This window comes from Calidris pugnax, unplaced genomic scaffold, assembly GCF_001431845.1.
Source record: "Calidris pugnax isolate Ruff unplaced genomic scaffold, ASM143184v1 scaffold252, whole genome shotgun sequence".
NCBI lineage: Eukaryota > Metazoa > Chordata > Aves > Charadriiformes > Scolopacidae > Calidris > Calidris pugnax.
This window is the reverse complement of record NW_015091118.1, coordinates 2,423,813-2,444,713: the sequence shown is the minus strand read 5'-3', so window position 1 is coordinate 2,444,713 and position 20,901 is coordinate 2,423,813. Positions and strand designations below refer to the sequence as shown.

The 20,901-nt window shown below is 38.4% G+C and overlaps 1 protein-coding gene across 4 annotated transcripts in view; it reads left to right on the top strand.

The window, feature by feature from the left end:
• The window catches only part of GRM5 (glutamate receptor, metabotropic 5), a 280,875-nt gene extending 259,980 nt beyond the window's left edge, over positions 1 to 20,895 (top strand). The window contains exons 9-11 of one of the 4 annotated variants that reach the window (XM_014958370.1): positions 10,645 to 10,740; positions 12,344 to 12,505; positions 19,745 to 20,895. In XM_014958370.1, coding sequence (XP_014813856.1) covers positions 10,645 to 10,740; positions 12,344 to 12,505; positions 19,745 to 20,567 — 1,081 coding nt within the window. In that variant the 3' untranslated portion in view covers positions 20,568 to 20,895. The remainder of the gene's footprint in view (positions 1 to 10,644; positions 10,741 to 12,343; positions 12,506 to 19,744) is intronic. The other 3 variants (XM_014958369.1, XM_014958371.1, XM_014958372.1) reach the window with 3 other exon arrangements.
• The last annotated feature ends 6 nt before the right edge of the window (positions 20,896 to 20,901 follow it).

The window sequence follows — 20,901 nt, the reverse complement described above, 5'->3', positions numbered from 1 at the left end:
TCAAGGTTCCCCAGTTGCTTCAGGAGCAAATTCTACACTATTGCAGGCCGTAGCATGTTATGGGAAAATCAAGAGGAACCTGTCATTCTTCTATAGACCAACCTGTGACCTGGACATAAACAGTACAGCGGTTCAGGCAGTGAAGTGGGAACCTCTGAACAAAGGGTGAGGTCAGAAAACACCATTGCAGTCCCAAGGTAAGGTTCTCTGCTTGGAGATTAGAGGTTTAATTCATATGAATGCCCCTTTATTTATTTTTGCAGTGTCAGTGAGAGGCAGAAGAAAAAGAATTAAGCAGCTAAGGTGTTTTTTAACTGCCAGTTTGTCATTCCTCCTCTGATGATGTAGGACTCATTTAGGTTTCTTCTCAAAAGACAGAAGCTGGTAGGTGCCCACCAGCTACTGAAACAGTACAAGATAGATTATCATCTTCTAAAAGAGTTAGGATCGCTGAAATAACTATTCATTTAAACAAAAGGGCTGAGCTGTGCTTTCAATCTGTTACCCAGGCTGGTAGGTATGATCAGTCAACAGGAAAGAATCATTACCAGCAAAGTCAGATAATGTTAGCCATATTCAAGATACATTGGAGGTCTGTGGTGCTGCACATAATTCCTCCATACAGATGTGAACAGCACAATATTAGACAACAGAAAAAAGATGCACATCGATTTCTGCACTTTGTCATAGACACTTATCCACAGCAACACACAAATCTCACTGAGATTAAAGCTTAATAACCCAATGTGGCAATGATGTTTTATTACACCTGGATTTACTACATGACACAGTATCTTCTAAATAATTAAACATAAACTATGGCTTTCAAAACAAATGAGCAATTCATTTAGTTTTTTAGGTATTCTCTTACTCTCTTAAGAAATTTGTCTACCAATGTGTGATTGCAGAACTGGGCACCTTTCTGTACACAGATGCAGAAGTGATAGGAATGACAGCTGTCATTCAGGAGTGGGGATCCCTTGCTCTAGTGAGACAACACAGTGAATCATGGAATTTTTCTTTTATAAATCATTATTTATTTTTTTTTTTTATCTTACTCAACTTAGACAAAGATGCTCACACATCCAGGTGCCATTTGGGAGCATTTCTTCTCCCTCTCAAGCACTACACTGGTAGAGTAATAGCAGCTTGAGCGACCAAGTGCCTGCCTTGCACAGGCATCAGAAAAATCATTCAGGTGTCCAGGCTCACATATTGTTAAATGCCATTCCCTCTGTCCTATGAGGAAAACATGGTAAGCAAGGTAGATTTTTCCACTGGACTGGATTCAGTCCCAGACCACCACTGGCTATAATTAGTGTTTACAACAACCAGTCCCAAACTGTGCCAGAGTGAAATATTTTGGAAACAGGTGTCTACCATCACACTATGTGCTCTGTTTTCTGCAAGGAACAGCTGGTTTTCCCGCTTATCTCTTCTCTGTCTTTTTGCCTCTTATGACTGACTGTATGTGTTTCATTACAATTCAAGCAGGAGTTATTTTGATCCACAAAATAAGAAAAATATTCTTGGATCAGTCTAGAAGCTGCCATTCTTGGTTTAAAAATATTGCAGTCTAAATATTATATCACATATCAGCACATCATATCTCAGCATCAAAATCTTGAGATGTGTTTTTTTCAGAAGCCTGAATTGAAATTGAAAAGCACCTTTTTTTCTCAGTAAATTTTTCAAACTAAATTTTAATTCTGAATCTGACTGAAATCCATTTAAACCACTCAAAAAACAAGTGAACTGAAAATTTCAGTCTTGAACTAGCTTGAGAAATCTTAGCTGTTATACCTTCTTCAAGGTCTGACTACTGCTATGTTGCAGTGTTAGGAAAGCCCCAAGAAGACATTGAGTTTCCAGACAAATAGGAGTCCCCATCAGAATAACCCTCTTCTGCTGTTACACACACCGTGCCAAAGGGCTCCAAGATGCAGTCCATGTGATTCTCATTGCCCAGATATCAAATTTTGACTGGTTAAAAGGCACATCCATGGATAAGTGCATATATTTGAAGCTGTGGCCATCAGGCTGTGATCAAATATTTTTAGAATATGTGTGTGTGTGATATCGGCATGAGGATTTTAGATATAAATATAAAAGACCCAAATTCCTTATGCCTCAGGAAGATAAGTTGCCTGAGAGATGAAATAGGGCTGTTATTTGATATGGAGCTTTAAGTCCTGTTAAGAAGATGATGTACAAGAAAAACAGGGGGGAGTTTTTGAGGAAAGCTGAAGCTGGGTCGCATTCCTCACATGTACAACGATTGAGAAGGATACTGATCGTGAGTTTCTGCCACAGCATATTCTGTTGGGACACATTTCTTATACTACAAGTGCCATTTTTGCCTTCATTCATATGCAGCTTGAACAATTTCTTTGACACATTTTGAAAGATCATAAAAGAACAATACACTTCTCTTCCAAACTAATTTGAAAAACTTTTTACTTACCAGACTTTTTCAGGGCATGGGTTATAGGTTCCTGCTCACAGTCTTCAGAACTGAAGGGCAGAGATACTCCTGGTGATGTGATTGGTCATTCGGTACACTAAGACTAACACTACTCCATCAGGTCCATTGCCTGGCCAAACGATGGAAACCCCAACTTTCCCAATCCATAGAACAATCACAAACTTCATAAAACTCATGGGTTCTGCAGTTCCTGCAGGTAGTTGCACTGGTTTACTCATAGAAACAAGAAACTCAATATAGAAGAGGTTGTAACCTCATGATACTGAGCTCAAGACCGGTGTATCGTCTCTCGTACAAGGTTATATCAGCAGCCTGTCATTTATGCCAGTACGGATTGCTTTCCTGCTTGAGCCTGGTGGACCCATTTTGTCTTGTATAAAAGAAACGCTGACTGGAAAAGGGAAGGAGTTCTTTTCTAGTATGAGGAAAGGAATATTGATTTTTAATGTCAGACAATGGCAGAGGAGAGATTACAGCCTGGGTACGAGAGACTTGTGCCCCAAGTCACACAGGTGTCCCACCCATCAGGCTTTTATATTAGCTTTACAATTTGGGTTTTATTTCAGTGGCCAAAAAAAAATAAACAACAAACAAAAACCAAAAAACGAACGTTGTTTGAAATCCTGAAGTTGTATAGAACAGACAAAGAATTTATTAGTGACCTAAAATCAACTTTTGTGTGTATGGAGAAGTAACCAGGAGATTATCTAAGAATGTGAATCAGGAGAACTAGTGCTTAAGAAGTCACGTTATAGAAATGACTGGCATGATCCTTGAACTGTAGCAGTGACTAGCTTTTAGCCATTCTTCATCTCAGTGCAATAAATTCCAGCGGAAGCTGAAAAGTAAAAACATTGCACAAAACAGGACCAGAGATTACTGTAGGGCAAAAAATGTCACTGAGAAACCAACATGTACCAAAAAACAAATTAATTTCTACAGGTGCTCTTTAAGGGAACCATCAACTACAAATTGTATGCAAGCGCTTAGATGGCTTTGTATTATGAGACAATGGCAAAAAAAAAAATGAGGAGTAAGCTTCTTACATGACTTAATGTCATTAAAGTGGATAACAATTCACATGAGGTGAAGGTTTGGCTCAATGGATACTGTTCTTATTTAAAAACCCAAAATCTAACCATATTGATATAACAAGTTATAATTTATTTGCTTCATAGCCTTGCTAGAAGAGATTTTTGATGCCTGCAAGAAAAAGAATATTTAAGTCCTGAGAGAAAGCCATTATCCTTTTGACTGATTAGTCTGCATTTATTAATGAATCAGTTCCCAAATGGATCATTCAGAGCTATTTTAATCTAATATGGTACAAAAATTTAGATTGAGAGATTACTGAATGGTTTGAGTCCTTCATTTTTCCCTAAATAATTTAGTCTTAGTGTCTTTTTGGACAAGTTTGATACTGTGATTAATTAAACTTCAAACATTTTGAAATGACTGAAGAATACTTTATGAAACTCAGTGAAAGGTATTAGGTCTGAAAGATTTTGATAAATTGCTTCTAAAACATTCCATCTGTATAATGAATTTATATTCTTGAATGCCTTGATTACAATGATTTTTAATTTGTGTACAGTACCGTGTTGTTGTTTTGAATTTTCCCCTCAACTTAAATTTAATTAAAATGCTGATTGATTGATATAAATTGTTTGGCTGCATTAACTGAGCACATGTATTCAAGCCTAATTTTTTGAATTATTTATATTATTAAGACAGCTTCCCCATCATTTTGAACCAAATACCATAGCTGAACTGCGCAAATTAAATTATGTTGTAAACAGCTCCCTGCCTACTGTTACACAAATATGCTCTAGATTGCAAAATACACTCTTGCTAGCGTACTACAAAAAAGAAATGTGAATATGGGACGTAGTAATTTGATATTTTTTCAGGCAAAGAAAGAGCTGAAGGGGAGTTTTCTATTTTTTAACGGCAGTATCTACCCCTCTTAACTCTTTTTTCATCTTTAAGTCTGTCTTTTAAAATTCTGGTGACAAATAAATGTCACTAGATACTGTATCAACACTGCCCTTATCAGTCTTGCTGAAGAGCACCCAGACAAGCCATGCAGATGGTCTTGTGTCCATCAGCATTCACAATGTAGATCCTGCTCAAACTACCATCTGACGTGAGCACAGATTTGTCTACCAAAGGAACTTCTGGTTCTTTTCAGAGCAAACTTTGATATGAACTGGCATTGTCATTAATTTGACAAAGAGAAGAGTAGGACATCCACCCTTCTTCCAAAGTACAAACAAAACATGAGCCAGTCTGCCAGTATGGAAATACCTGTATGAATTATAAAGAATTCTACTTTTACTTGAATACTGAAATTTGGTATGGACTAGTAGAAGAGCTGGAATTTCAGCTGACTTAGAACTGCATTTGATTACAGATATTTTTTAATAGCTGTGACTGAAATTCAAGACAGGTGCCTGTTAAAATGTCTAAACACAAAACTATCTTTTAATTTTCTGTTGTTTTGGTTATAGCATTATATATTGCAGTGGTTGTCCAGTTTGCTGCCAGTCAATGACTTACAACACAATTATCCACTACCAGAGAAAAAAATTAAGTCCTTTTATAGTCCACTATCCAATAATGAGGTTGCATAAAAAGAAAGGTTAAAAATCTAACAAACAAGCACTAAAGATGCAAAACAATAGAAAACAAATAGACTTAAATATACAGCATAGCATAACAGATCCAAGTAATAAAAAGCATTGGAAAGAGAAACTTCTAAGTCAGGAAAATGGATAAAATGTCACGTTAAACTCAGTGCCAGTGTAAAGCATTGCAAAGCATTTCACAAACCTAGAGACATTTCTAACATTTAAAATGCTTCAGAGCAAATGAGGTGTAGCTTCCCTTTTTCAACATAATGAAGGAAATAGTGAATAAAGTAATGAGACCTTCTTATGGCATCTTTAGTTATATATACCAGAAAAAGAGAGAAGTCCTGTGTAATGAATAAAATAGATAGAACAAAAAGTCTTGTGTAAAGAAGACCCTAATGTACAAAAGTCCTACACAATGGCTTGTCCAACATTTCAGAAATACTCTTTCTGGAAGAAAGTAAATAAACATACTGGCAATACTTTTTTATCGATCTAATCTTCCTTTGAGCCAGTATAATGTTTTGTATATCATTCCATCAAAAATGTCATTTTTAATTCACCATCTGCAATCACATATGATTGCTTAATTAGAATAAGCTGTAAAAAAAAAGAAAAAGATTATGCTGCACTTGAAAAACAAAGAAATTGTGAGTTTGGTTTTAAGGTAATTTAGCTTGCTGAAATTGTGTTATTAAGCAAACAATGTTTATATGCTGATTTTTTTCTTTAAAGGAACAAAAAGTGCCATGTTTAATAATATATAATTTATTTTGGCCATGATATAAATGGAAAAATGTCACACAATAATCTGAGACGCCTTTAAAAGTATTCAGGGCAATATGATGCAATGTCAAGGTAGCATGGCCAGTCTCATAGAAGTGATTTTGCAGAACATAGTACATTTGTATCTCAAAGCAGCCCCTGTAGTAACAATGCTAAATATTTTTCATATTTCATTCTTTAGCATTTATGCAGAAATCTTTTCACACATATTGTCTTACCTAGTCTAAAAACCAGCATTAACTCTGCTGCTATGAAATGCAAGTTATTCATCATTTCTTAATATCAAGACCAAGTAATATTTCAGGTGACAAATACTACTTATATGGAAGATCTGACAATTAAAATATATAACTGGCTCTGGAAATGTGGATGGCTTTGTAGCATTCAGCAATCTGTTCAAGTTCCAGGCATAAACATGTTGAAAAGACTGTAAAAACAATGGAAAGCAAAAAGACAACAGTTCACCAATATGCTGTAAAGCTTTCTGAACCCCCTCTGCTTTCTTCCCCTCTCTTCAATTAATTTACTCTTTCAGGGCTTCGAAAAAGTCTTGCTTCAGCTTTGTTGCAAATTAGCCAAAATGAAAGGTTTGGTGTTGAAATAATGGATATTACCTGCTTTTATTATTGTTAACTTGTGGGGAAAGCTTGACTCAGAAAGAATTTTAGACACCTAATTTTCAGTATCTCAGACCAAAAACTGGAATCTCATTAATTAACAAGGATCTTAGGAATTATTCTCTGCAATGCTGAACTTAAATCCCCAGTACATGATTAGTGATTGCCCTACAATGAGATTTGACTGTACAACCTCTCTCCTTTTATATGTTTTGCGGGAACATCACTTTTTCCAAACTTGCAAGGTACAGTTTCATCAGGACATTACTTCTGTGTTGATCAGAGCTATTCTGTTCCTCTGGGGTTAAAAGTGTCAAGTACACATTTGGTGCTCAATAATTAATAACATTTCTACATGGCAGTATGAGATCACAGTTGAAATATGGATTGATGACAGCTCTCTATCTCCAACACAGCAAATAAACTTTGCTTTGCATTGCATTAAAAAGAAACAAAGATATCTTCAGATATCTTTTATTTAGTTAAACTTTTTATTGAAAAAGGAGAGAGAAATAAAACATCTTATGTCTAAAGAAAGCCAGCTTCTAACTGCTGAGACTTTTTTTTCAGTGCAGTGCAAGCACCTGTCTTTTGGGTTGTCTTTCTCAACTGGTATAGTGAGAATGTTTTAATGGAATCTCTGTACTAAGTACTACCAGCATTCTACCCACAGAATTTGACTTTTCAAGGATTTGACTAAGTCTTTGATGAAACTATACAGAAATGTGGACTATCGCACATCTAGGTTTGGCCTGCCAACTTCCTCCAAATCGGTGGTATACAGCATCCAAGGTATATCGGTCACAGCATCCAAGACCTGCTGCATGGAAACCAGGGGAGAGCAGGGGCAGGAGGGGCCATGAGCACACCTGTCCATCACCCTAACATAAAGTCAGGACCACAAGGATACCAGCACCTGGTTCTAAAGAGTAGACATAGTCTAATAAATTCCATATCTAGACTATCAGGTCTTGTCAGTACAGTGGCCCACAACTTCACTGGAGGAAGGAAAAAAACCCCAAAAAGTAGTGATCTACACATTAAAACTGGTTTCTACAGCATTGTAGTGGATGATATTGGTCTCATTCAGGATGGTGATTCCCATGTTGCCCCTTTATTTCCCATAGCATATAGCATCCATTAATTTTGGTCTACAAGAGGAGTTTTGTTGGAAGGTGAAGAAGTCAAAGTAAAGGTCTAACAAACACAAGCAGTCCTGCTGGTGCTTCCTGCCATGTATCATGTGTACATCAAATTCACTAAAAGCCAAGGCAGTACAGAAATGCTTTCTCTCAGCCCAGAAGTATGTTTCTTTCTCTACTGATTCCCTCTGGAGAGAGAAGAGGTGACAAAGGTTTTGGTAAATGGACATGCACCACAGTGATTGAATTACTGGGAATTACTTCCCAAATTTTCTGTCACTGATCAACACTGATAAAACATATTAGTATCTATCATTAAGAATTTTTAAGGCAACTCAAAACTGTGTAAAAAAAATTGTCACAGCCCACAATGCCACACACAAAGACCCCAAAGAAACACTAAAAATGAACCAAAATCTTTTCAACCCCTCAACAGAATTTAGTAGCTGTGCTTCTGCACAGAAGCAAAGTTTTCTCTGTCTTTTCTAATCAATACATAGGCCTGGAATTGATGATGAGAAAAGAAATTGATTCTTGCAAATACTTCTAACACTGTAGCTTTTTTTATGCCTCAGTCATACACCAGCTGAAATACCAAATTAATTTTCACATTAGCATTTTTTATGAAAACTGCAAAGAAATGTTTGAGAGTTTTTTCGCCCCACAAATTAAATCTTTTAAAGCAATCCTTTGTTTTAACAACTAGAAAGGGAACGTTTTTCTAATGGAAGACATCCTGAGGTAAAATCATGTCCTTTATCTGCTCTGAAAGCTGAAAGCCCTTTTTATGCAGAACCTCTGGTGTGCCTTTCCAGAATGGTCACCCAAAAAACTTTGCAGCTTCCATGCACTGGTTAGATGCACCTTCCACACTAGGCAGGTTGATTAAAGCTTGGTCACTTTTTTCATAATGACATGGATATTTACCACTGAATGAATGGCAGTGGAGCAGTTACTAAGATTCAAGGCTTTGAGGCATCCTGTGATAACATACTATTTCTGATGGTGCAATTTGTGAGTGGATGGAAAAACTTGAGACATTCATAGCAATCTCTCTATTGATTTTCACAGCAGTGAAAGTTATGTTAATGACTACGGAATGGGCAGTTTGTGGGGAGAGGGAGTTCTTTATTTTGGTCATGTGCATCCTAACCAGGGATTCTTCAGGATGGAGTTACCAAGGACACTTACATCTTATTTCCTTCTATCGGCTGCTTTTTAGTATTCAGCTTATTGTGAGCATTTAGAGTCTCCAAATTCCTTCTCTTAGTCATTACTTTTTCTCCTTCTGTCTTGTTGGGCATACAGTATCTCTTTTGGTTATCAGGTCTAAACATAACTCTGTTTCCTTCCTGCTCTTCCTAAACTCTACTTTCTTTGATGTCTAACACCTTCACCCCAACTTTATTTCCTTTTCTTTCCTCTGAAGTTTCTACACATTCTTTTCTCTTTACTCTTTCTCTCTGGCTACCCCAATTGAATTTTTATGATCCAGTTTGACTTCCTTTGTATTTTTCAGTGAATTTATCAACTCTCTAAGCCCCTCCACTTTTTCCTTTGCTCTAGGAATCAACTTTCATTTAATACATATGTGTCCTGCGCAAGCTTCATGCCTGTCTGGGAGCACAGCATATACCACACTCTGGATTGTCTAAAACCTGGTAGCCAGTCTGCAAAGCTCCTGTTGTTCCTCCTTTCAGTAAGGTTATAATTTGTAAATGGAAGGACTTCTTTGCACTGCACACACCTCATTTTACTGTCTCCGGTTCACTCTCAGAATCACTAAGCTTCTTCCTCAGTTATTTATGCAATATACACTGCCTCTGAGGATCTACTACAACTGCATCCAAAGTTTAGCTTGACTTTGTGTGTATTTAAGGTTATTTCTCTTTTACAGGCTTGTTCTCTTCAAGGTACCTTTTGCTATCTAGATCAGGTTAATGGACAAGCAATAAATAAATCATTTTTTCTGTGATGTTAGCAGTGTTAAAAAGTACAAGCTTCCCCAGCGAAGTGTGCTAAATACCCACAATGCAGCTCATCGCCTGTGGGAATGGGATATCACAAACTCTTTGAGAAGACATCTGCAGACAATTTGCCCAAATTTTAATAAAGCATTTAAATAGGTATTTCAACACCTAGCACACAAATTTGTATAAGTAGGGTGAATTCACCACTTGGAAGATAGCCAGCATGAGACCTCTTCAATGCTCACATCCCAATTAAGTGCTCAGAGAGTAAACGATGACCGGGTCTGATCCCGGTATCCTATCCAGGGATTAAATAGATCCTCAAGTATTAAATGGTTTATCCAAGTGGAGTTTTCATCTAAGTGTAAGGTATGGTATTTAAAACATTCATAGTACTGCACTGGGTTTAGTACTGGGATTGATTTCAGTAGACTTTATGTCTGTATCACAGCAAGGCATCTAGCCTCCTTTTATTGTTAATGGAGAAAGAAAGGCCCAAGACATGAACTGTGAGCCCATCCAAATTTTATCCAAGCAATCAACTATAATAGTGCTTGCTTTGACAAGCAGAGGAACAAGTGTTACAGAGATGAAGGATCAGAGAAAATTATTAACTTGGGATTGAGAACGTGGCCTCTGGCTGATTTCTCACCGATCCTTAATTTAAGTGCTGTTTCCCTTAAGCTGTTCAGCCAAACGTTTTGGTCTAACTCCAAAAAATATTAAAGACAAAAGTTTAGCATGTTATCTATTCTGTAGAATTTTTTAGCGCCTCCTATATATGTAAGAAAAGAAAAGGGTGAGCACCTCTCCTGCATAGCCCTGTTTGCTTTAGCCCAGGTCTGGGGTTTTATGCAGCTTTTCCACTGCTCCCACGGCTGCTTTGCACTATTCCCCGCCACTGCCACAGTAGCGTTCGTGTGCATGGCCCTTTGCACAGCAGCTGCCACAGAGAGCTGAGCACACAATCACTTCTTTCTGTTTGCTCCTGTTGTTGTCGTGATTTATTAGGTACAAAGGCAGGAGACTGGCCCCGCCCAAGTCGGAAATAGAGTGTTTCACCCCAAAAGGGAGTATGGGGAATGGTGGGAGAGCTACAATGACAAGGTAAGCAAACAGCAAGTGGCCTTAGGGCAGTGTGATATGTCTGTGAACAAGAGGAGTAGCCCTGGGACAATGCCAGGCCAGATCCTCTGTCTGTAATTCCTGTGCATCCCATACAGTATGTCTAGAAAAGAAAAAGAAAAAAGAAAACACACGGCCACTGCTGATTTCTATGTTCCATCTGACCACCAAAAAAAACCTGCACCGTGTTCATTGAGTGATCAGAACCACGTGTCCTGTGTGATGTTGTCATAATATGGTGCTTTGGGGAGGAGAAACTTACACCTGACTCATTAAGCCAGTAGAGCAGATGAGGAGAGATAGCATTCAAACTTGGAGCAACCAGCTCCAGAACTCTTCTGGAATGGTGGTCCCACTACATATTAGGGGTTACATTAGGTCTAATCAGAAGAGCTTTCAAAAAGAACAGAGAAAAACTGATTGACGGAAACATTTTCAATATGAAAATGTTGGTTCTTCTCAATGAAAAATATCTTGTGGGAAAGTGTTGAGTTTTTCAGGGGTTTTAAAGAAAGGTTTCAAACTCATTTTAAATAGAGTTCAGAACATCTTTTTCATTACTTTCTCCTTTTAATTTAATTTATGTATTTCTTTTCAATTTTGTTTTGGCCATTTATATTTCATGACATTATACACCAATGTTATAATTTTAATGAATATCAAGCACTACATTTTTTCAGTGTGACTGGGATGAACTATTTCAATATGGCCATTTTGATGCTTTTGTATTGAAATATTTTGAACTATTTAATTTTGTGAAGCAATGGGAGATTTTAGCTATTCATCTCATTTTGAGTCCAGTCAGATTTCCAAATGTTGAACTCTCCCATAGGACAGAAAATCCATTTCTCCAGACATCTCCATTAATAAATGAATAAGCTGCATGTGTCACAGATGGTTATAAATCTTTCATGAAACAATACTCTTAATAAGCATTATATCATTGTCTTACATTCGACTACAAGTTAGAAGCATTTTGTTTACCATTTATTAAAAGATCTGCTCATTCTTGTAGGTATTTATAAATGGTATTTATAAATGCAAGGTAAGGTATTTATAAATGTAACCTTAGAGCCCAGTATGACCAAATTACACCTTTACTTTTCCCAAGTGTTGCATCGCAGGTGAATTTTATCATTGCAGGAGGGTGTTCAGTGAAACACTTGCACAGTGTTATGTTCCCCTTGGGCACAACAATATTCACTCATGTACATAAGGCTAACAACTATAACGCCACATCGAACACACCTGGGGGACTCTTGCTGTTTAAGTAACATCAGGAACATTCATTGCTGCGTGTTGTACAAAATATATACACCCCTGTTAGTATTTGTCAGCTGGGAACCTGTTTCTTGTCTGTGTGTTGTCTGGATTATTTTTTTTCCTACATTGCATTGCCTTCAGTGATATTTGTTCTTCATTTAAAAGCTATCTGGAGTCAATATATAAGAGAATTTTCAAGAGAAGAAAAGTACATGTAAATGTCAAACAACTGCATTTTGTTGTACAGTATTCAGCTCTGTTTTTCCTGGCCATATATGAACACTTGAAAAATTTCTTTTTTTTATATTTTGTATCTTCACAGTGAAGAATCTGTTTGCATTCCAGACTGTAATCGATCTGAGTCAAGTAGAGAGGAGAAAAAGGTTCCTGTTAAAGAGGATGCCCTAACAGTCAAAAAGACTGGAAACTGTGTCAGTCTAATAGTTCCACAGCAAGACTGTCAGCTGCAAGACCTACTCAAACAGTTAAGAACTCCTGCTGCTTAACAGAGAGTGCAATTGCATTTGATGGCTGTGTTTTGTTGTCTCCAGCCACAGTGTCCTGGCCAGTGGTCCTTGTCAAATTCCATGAGCTAAGTAGAGTTTCCACGGAATAGCCTGGGAACCCCCCAGAGAGAATGTAGACATTGCAGAAAGGAAAGTAGGTGCCAGTCTACTGTATCAGTAGGTATCAGACCAGTGCTAGAAGTCACTGGGATGAAGTGTAGATGGAAAAAGACAGATGCAGGGGTCTGACTGTTTGAAAATAATGAAAAAAAGCTCACCATCTCACGGGACAAAGAGGTCCCATGACACTGACCAAATACCACTTATATGCTTTCAGCATAAAGAGTGCTCTACAATTTCATCCTGGGCAGTATTGTTCAGTTCATGGTCTCAAACCCCTCGAGAAATATTATTTTTGTGTTCCAGCCCTAGTGCAGATATTTTTCACATCAGGGCCTAACTATCTCCGTATATTAGTCTTACAAACGGCTTGGGAATTTTCCAAGATGGAAAGTGACATAAAAATAGCAGTAATGGGTATGCTATGTGATGCTTTGTAAGGTTATTTCTGATTAACAGAAGTTAGTACATCCTGCATCACCTGTGAGCATCATTTGCATATATCTGATAAAATCATTTATGGAATGTGATGTTTTATGAGGCTTTCACGAAGCAGACATCATGAGATTTTTTTATATTTTTTTTTGCATTTCTTGCATCATATTTGCATTTCTGACGATTAAGTGCAACGAATAAGAAACTGCTTAATAATTCACAAGAGTAATTTTTCTGCTGCTAAGTCCCATGTGCATAAATACCTCTGTAATTACTTATCAGGCATGCCAAACAACTGAAATTCCTCCAATTGTATGCTTTTTGTAGAGGATAGAATTCAAATCACCCTTGACTCTGGACACACAACCAGAAGAGTTAAATATTTTTTTTTATTTTTTTTTTTAAGTGTGTGCACTGCTTGTGCTCCTAATTTTAGGGCCAGGTAAGCTGATGGTTCCAATTTTTCCCAGTTTCTCTTTCATACCTTTATCAAATTATCAACGAAAAAGCCATGTTGACTAAGCAATGTTGAAAATATCTTGAGGTTTTGTGCATCAGGAAGCAGAACTCACAGTTCAAGAGGTGGCATTGTCCTCTTTCCCTCCTGTGAATAGGATGCACCAGTGTAGCAGAGATGTGCTCAGATAAGCTTGAAGTGACATTTTTCGAATGAGAAGCGAAACCCAGCACTAGCTGCCTTAATTAACAACTGCAATGAGGTCATGGTAATAGAGGAAAGAAGTTACATCTGCTATCAAAATCATTTTTGCATTTTGGGTCATGATAATAGGCGTCCTAGAAATGTTTCATTCAGCTACCAGACATTCATTTCCCGTTCTAACCGGGCATGCTGCTGAAACAGCTGCCAGCATTAGTGTCACTGGAGGCTGCTCTGGGAGGTCATTGGCCAAGTTTCTGTCCACCAGCTCTCTCTCACTTTGTAGTTTCTTTCATCCTTATACATTAAAGTCATTCATATAATGTCAGCTGTGATTTTCATGGGGAAAGGAGGTATCCACAGATTACAGTTCATGGAGTAATATAAATAAATGCCCTTGCTATTATTAACAGAAAACAACACTATTTGAAAAATAATTGCAAAATATGTTGTTTACTTCTAGAACTTGGGACAGGATAAAATGAATATTTGCCCTGTATCATTCTTCTTTTTTGTTTCATTCTTATTTATCTCCACAGAACAAGCAACATGGGAATAATTTAAGCTAAATGACTTGAGGGATATATCACTAGCAGGCTGTTTGTGTGTGGCAGAACTGGCTTTCAGCCAGGGAAAAAATTATATAGGCATGTGGAGCTTTCCTTAAAAGCTATTTGAAATGAGGGGGGTAACAACAACATAACCATTACAGCAGTAGAACCGACCTAGTTTAGACACCTTAAGGTTCTGAATCCAGTTTTGGCTAATCACCCAGGTTGTCCTGCAGTCCCAGGAGAAACTATAACTTCTTCATACAGGTGTACTGGAGCTCACCACTTCAACTACTTATTTCATTTCAGTGGTTTCAGCATGTTGCAAAGCACTTGCATTCTCCCAAGGACGAAGAACTTGGGCCACTACAAGCAAAATGGATATTGATCTGAGATTGGCTCAAGTGACAAGACGAGAAAAACAAAATACACACACAACTGTGCTTGCATGAGTCACAGGCACACACACAGCTCGCCCCTTATGAAGAGTCAGGGCTTAATTAAATCTACAAATAGCACACAAATCCTTTTCAGGCTGGATAATTATATCATTGAGTCTTTAATAAGGTTTCAGCAGAGGACTCTAAAAGGACAACAGCTTGTTACTATTTTGAACAGCAGGAGTTCTCCTTGGCAGAAATTTGTATGGACTAAGTTAGGTGCAGAAGTTTATCCTGCTTCTGTGGATAAGACAGAAGGGTTTCTCCCTTAAAGACAGGAGAAGGTTTGGTTTGCACAGTTTTGTGGCAATAACTTAACTACATCAGCTTTTTTTAAAAAAAGATACTGCTTCAAGTTTGAATGCAAAACTCTACTTCAGCCATTGAAACATCTAAGCATAACTTTGCTGCCAATTTTAACTCAACAAAATTTAAACCACTGTCCTGAAATATGAACTTTCATGCATGGAATTATCAATTAAATAATTTGAAATTATTCCTTCTTATATTCATGTGACGACAGATTGCAAACAGATCTTACAGGTCTCCATCAACTTACTGTCCAGTATTTGTTTTCAGTTGTATCATTTGAAAACTGGAATCGGATCCAGATATTGGTACATGATCGAGAAAAAAAAATCCCCTTAATTTTTTGTATTAATCTCTGTTTATTCCCCTAGTATTCCACTTTCCACTGGTGAATAATTCTATGTAACTATGCATTCTAAGCTTTCTTATAAAATAATAAATTCCATCATTTTAAAATGATTTTCCTATTTCATTTAAAGATATTAACAGGAGAATAAGTGACCTATTTTCAAATTATATATGCTTTCAGTAACTGTCCCAGCGCTAGTCCCTGGGCACTCATCATTAGAATTAATTTTAGCAGCTTCAGGTAATTAATGAGAATGGCATCCTTGCTAGAATATGAGAGTTTTCAGCTGCAGTGACTGTCAAATCTTCCCCATTTTTCATTTCTTCTATGTTTTGAAGGACCTCACAAAACACATTTGCTTTAATAACTTCTGTCTATAAAAAGCCCAGTTGCAGAGCTATGCACCATCTCATAGAAAATCATACCACAGAGCAAAAAACGTTGAAACAAACTTCTGCTACTTCAGCCAAAACAAAATACATAGTGTTCTGTTCCAGACACTAAAAAAACGTGCAATGGGAGTGAAATATTTTGTTAACACCTAAGTGGATAAAAAGCGGTTAATATCCCTTATGAACACAAAACAAAATTAAGGATTAAGTAAGGGAAAACAATACTTTGCTATTTTGTCAGCAAATGGACAAGTTTATTCCACTTTCATTTCATACACATACATACTACATCATGGCAGGTCTATCAGGCTGGGAAAAAGCTTATCTATCAAAATCAGGTCAGCTCTTAGTAAAGAGGATGGAGAAACAATTAGTATGACTGGTTCTGAGGAAATCTGTCTCATTTTTAAAACTGAACATAATTAACCTATAGTGAAAGAAAAGGAAAGATGTGCCATGCAAAAGGTTTTGTTTTATCAAAAAAAAAAAAAAATTGTTAACATTTTGGTTTGGAAATTATGTCACTGATTGATTGAAGTTTGCTCATCTCCAGATATGACCTGTACTTTGATATGCTCTACCCAATGCAATGTGGGAGCAGAAAAGCAGAGTGGGGTAGAAAAATGTGTATTCAACCAAACTTAGCAGTGCAGTTCTGGTCTTCTCATGTGAGGGAGCCAAAATCTGTTTGCAAGAAAACTCTAAAATTTCACTGACTGAGGTTTCCCATCATCAAAAAGTCATGGCAGATCTGGGCATAATAAATGTAAATAATTCCATTAGTAGACATCATAATCTATGTCTCTGGTCTATCTTTAATTCTCTATTTTTAGATTGCATGCATTGCAGTGGTTTCCAGTTAACTTGACAGAGTAGCAGTATGCAGTTAGAGCAGAATTGTAAAGTACTATCTCTGGAATTTACCCGTAACCTGGCTTCATAGTAATATCTGAAAGGAAGTAGTGCTCCTTTCACAGAGGTGATAAATGATTGCACGCCTCAGTCCAGTGTTGACTTTGTCGTTAAGTAGGTGCAGCATGATAAAGTGGATGATACATTTCTGAGATAAGAATTCCAATTATTGCTGGGCAAGCTACTAGGATTTTAACTATAGAATTCATTCCTTACTGATAAATTGCTGGTTGCACGCTATTTGGTTTTTTACATCACAGAATTTGCTGTGAATAACAGCCAAGTCTTTCAAGCTTTTGCACAAAATTTACATCAAATTTACTGGGTCTCTTTTAGAGCCCTAACATCTCCATGAGAGCTACACATACAACTTGATTACTCTTGGATACAATGCAAAGGCAGTAAATGAGTGCACCAGCCAAGACTGACCCAAAACGAAACTGGAATTCAGGAGGGGCTGGTGACAGCTGCTACACTGAAGATTTAACTGTCAGCTGCCCTTGCCCAGGGCTGGTCACATCCCCAGATTTCATCCTTTTCCCTCCCCCAGGCTCCTCAGGTTTCCTAACAGTTGTGTCCTGAACGGTGAGCAGGACGTGAGCAACATGTTCCTTTCACAACCTCTGATAATTTGGCCTTCAGTCAACTGAAAATGCCTACAGGCATTTACTGCTCATGTACAAAGCCGTAGGGTTTGGACATCTGTACTAAGCAAGTGCTTGAAGGCAGGAGGGGTGCTAGAATATACCTGTTTCTTTGGGAGGACACCCAGGACTGGAAATTGTCCCTCGCTTTCTGCCAGAACAAAGTTGCAAGTGCTAGGTCAGCCAGCCTCTTGGTCCAGCTTAAACTCAGCAGGAGTTGGGAGGAGGTCTCATGGTCATCACACCAGAACTAGAAGCAAGATCTCACCTGCCAAACGATCCAAATCCTGCTCCTGCTGCTGGGACCAAGCTCCCACTGAGCTCAGGACTCAGCATAATGAAGGAGCCAGGGCTTTCAAACAGCTCTCCACACCCACTGAGTATCCAGTGAGAGGAGCACACAGTCTCAGAGGCAACATTTTTCCTCTGAGGATGGTGTAGACATTAGTGCCAGCTTCTGTTCAGCTCAGAATTACATTCACAGAGATGCAAAGAGTCAAAGTGACCTGTGCTACAGCTAATTTTGGCTTCTCCTGCTTGTTCTGATTGAGGGACAGCAAAAGGAAAGGATTACCTGAACAAGAAGTAAGCCACAAGTAAGCTTGTAAGCCACCAGTTGTTCTGCCTGGCATATTGCACACATATGCACACAGTGCATAACAGTTAACTTTTGAGATCCAGATTAACATCCTGGTAATCACTGCAGCAACGGGGTGAGCCCTTATAACTCATACAGGTCATCTCCCAGTCTAGCCTCTCTTAAAATACCCATTGGTTTACATTGTGTTTGTCTACTGGGTTCTGTCATGCTGCTTTTGAAGGGGAAAGCTATTGGCATATGTTGTGTTACGTGATCCATCATAATTCCATGTAATGTAATCGTGGATGTGAACCCACAAGAAGGTTTTGTTTACACTCAGCACACAACTTTTTTTTTTTTTAGATGACTGGAGGAGCTATTAAACTGATAGTGCATGGCAAGCCTCCACATGAAGGCTGGTATAAAGTCATCTGTGTTTAGTAAACTATGTGTCTTGCAAACTGTTACAGTGCAGGCTAACATGTGTGAGTATATCTATTTCAGGCTTAAAAAGCAAACAAACAAACAACAAATTTATGATACTCTGCCAGGGTCTCCAATGTGGTTGTCTTTCCAAAAATTCTAAATGGGTGCAGCAAATGCTTTGGAAACGCGAGTGAATCGTGTAAAGTTTTGTTGCGTTTTATATATAAATCATGTTTATTCGTATGTTGAAACTATGTTTTTCCTGTTGATATCATTTCAGAGCCATTGTCTGTTTCAGTTAAGAAATAATTCTAATGGTCTTTCTTAATCCCAAGAACTACCGGTTAATGTATGTATAAACACCAGCTCAGCAGCCTAAGGAAGATGTAAAAGGAAAGAAGTGGTTTTATACTATGTGTTTATAAGTGCCACAGCTGGCTTCCCTTAGGTAACAAGAGGAGAAAAAAAAAAGCAACTTTGATAAAGAGCAGGGTATGATGGGATCTGAAGAGAAATTAGCCTAAGAGGACTAATTTTGCAGGAGAGTGGAGCAAAGTGTTTATTACTGTCTCCAAAATCAGGTCATTATGAGGAATTTCTTGTAAAGCTTGTCCATCATTTCTTTCCTATGAGGAATATAGTTTTATTCTCTGAGCTGACCTGCAATTAAAAAAGAAATTCTTTAAGCTAGTGGTGGCTAATTTACCACGTACCCAGATGAAGAACCTCTCCACCTACAACCAAAATAGCCTTTTTCTGACTATTGTTCCAGTGCTTCCAAGATCTAGGATATAAACAGGGTTTTTTCTGAGCCATAATGGACCATTCTTCACTATCTCCCAGTCTACGCTCCCTCCCCCGAACCAGGAACCCATGGCCATCATCCTACACCAATGCTCCCAGACCAGCCTACATAACTGCTACCTGCAACCTGGCCAGTCCAGGTCTCTCATCTATTCACTTCAGTTATTTACCTCTTCCTCATTCCTCCATGCAGCCCTCAGTCCCACAGCTGCCCTTCCTGGCAGCAATTCAACAGAAGGGAAATCATCAAGCTGCTCCCTCCATCAAGATGGACGTTGCCTATGTCCCAAGGACAGCAACAGAGGGGTCAGCAACAGCCATGAACCTGCACAGAGTAGGTCACAGAGGGATGAAAAAATGGCCTGTGAAATGAGCTGTCCCACTCTGCTTGCTTTTCTAGCACATATATAAATGGTAAATATACAGATACATCACAATAGAAATAGATGTAGATATAGATGATATAGATATAGATGAATAACAGTCAGCTTTACAATGAATATAAGCTCCAGGACACCACATATCCATGGTATAGGTACAGTGATTACATTTTTAACTTCGATGCAAGTTACCATCTTATCTCATTTCTCTTTACAGCTCTAACGGGAAATCAGTTTCCTGGGCCCAGAACGAGAAAAGCAGCAGAGGAGCACACCTTTGGCAGCGGCTGTCAATTCACATCAACAAAAAAGAGAACCCCAATCAAACTGCAGTGATCAAGCCTTTTTCTAAAAGCACAGATAGTAGCCGACATAGTAGCAGCGCTACATTTCCTGAGGCCAGTGCCAAAACGCTTTATGACGTTTCAGAAGCAGAAGAGCAATACCCAGCTCAGTACCGACCGCAGACTCCCTCGCCTATCAGCACCTTGAGCCACAGAACTGCCTCCGTTAGCCGAACAGAAGATGATGCCCCTACCTTCCAGTCAGAGCCTCCTCAGAGAAGTAGCTCCTCTCAAGGCTCCCTCATGGAGCAGATCAGTAGCGTGGTTACTCGCTTTACAGCCAATATCAGTGAGCTGAACAATATGATGCTTTCAACAGCCACTCCAGGGACAATGGTAGCCACTCCTCTCTGCTCTTCATACCTGATTCCACGAGAAATCCAGCTCCCTACGACAATGACCACGTTTGCAGAGATCCAACCGCTTCCTGCCATTGAAGTCAATGGCGCTTCTCAGACAGCTAGGAAACCTTCTAATGGCAGCGTCAAAGAAGGCACTTCAGAGACCCCATCAACCAAGCAAGACCTTGAGGAGTTGGTAGCTTTAACTCCTCCTTCTCCTTTTAGAGACTCCATCGATTCTGGAAGTGCATCTCCCAGCTCTCCGGTTTCCGAATCAGCTCTCTGTATTCCATCCTCCCCAAAGTATGACACGCTCCTCATCAGAGATTATACTCAAAGTTCTTCTTCGCTGTGAATGTAGTTCAAGACAACGTTGGATCTCAATGGCTACAAGCAAGTAGTGAGGGGACAGCCAAGCCTTCAAGATCTCCAGTGTTTATGCAGATAGAGTGAGAGGCGTTGGGTCATCTTGTGAGAAATGGAGAGGAAGAAGAGGAATTACTTGAGAAGTGGAAACATCAGATAAATTATGCTGTTTTAAAGACAAAATGACTCTTGGCAGATTATCGTGGCCTTAAAAAAACATGGGCTTTTCAGAAACACTGAATCTATTTTTGAGGGCTTATAAGGAGTCTGTTAAATCAGTTACATACCAAGTGCTTTGCTTTAGTATTACAATGAACTGTGTG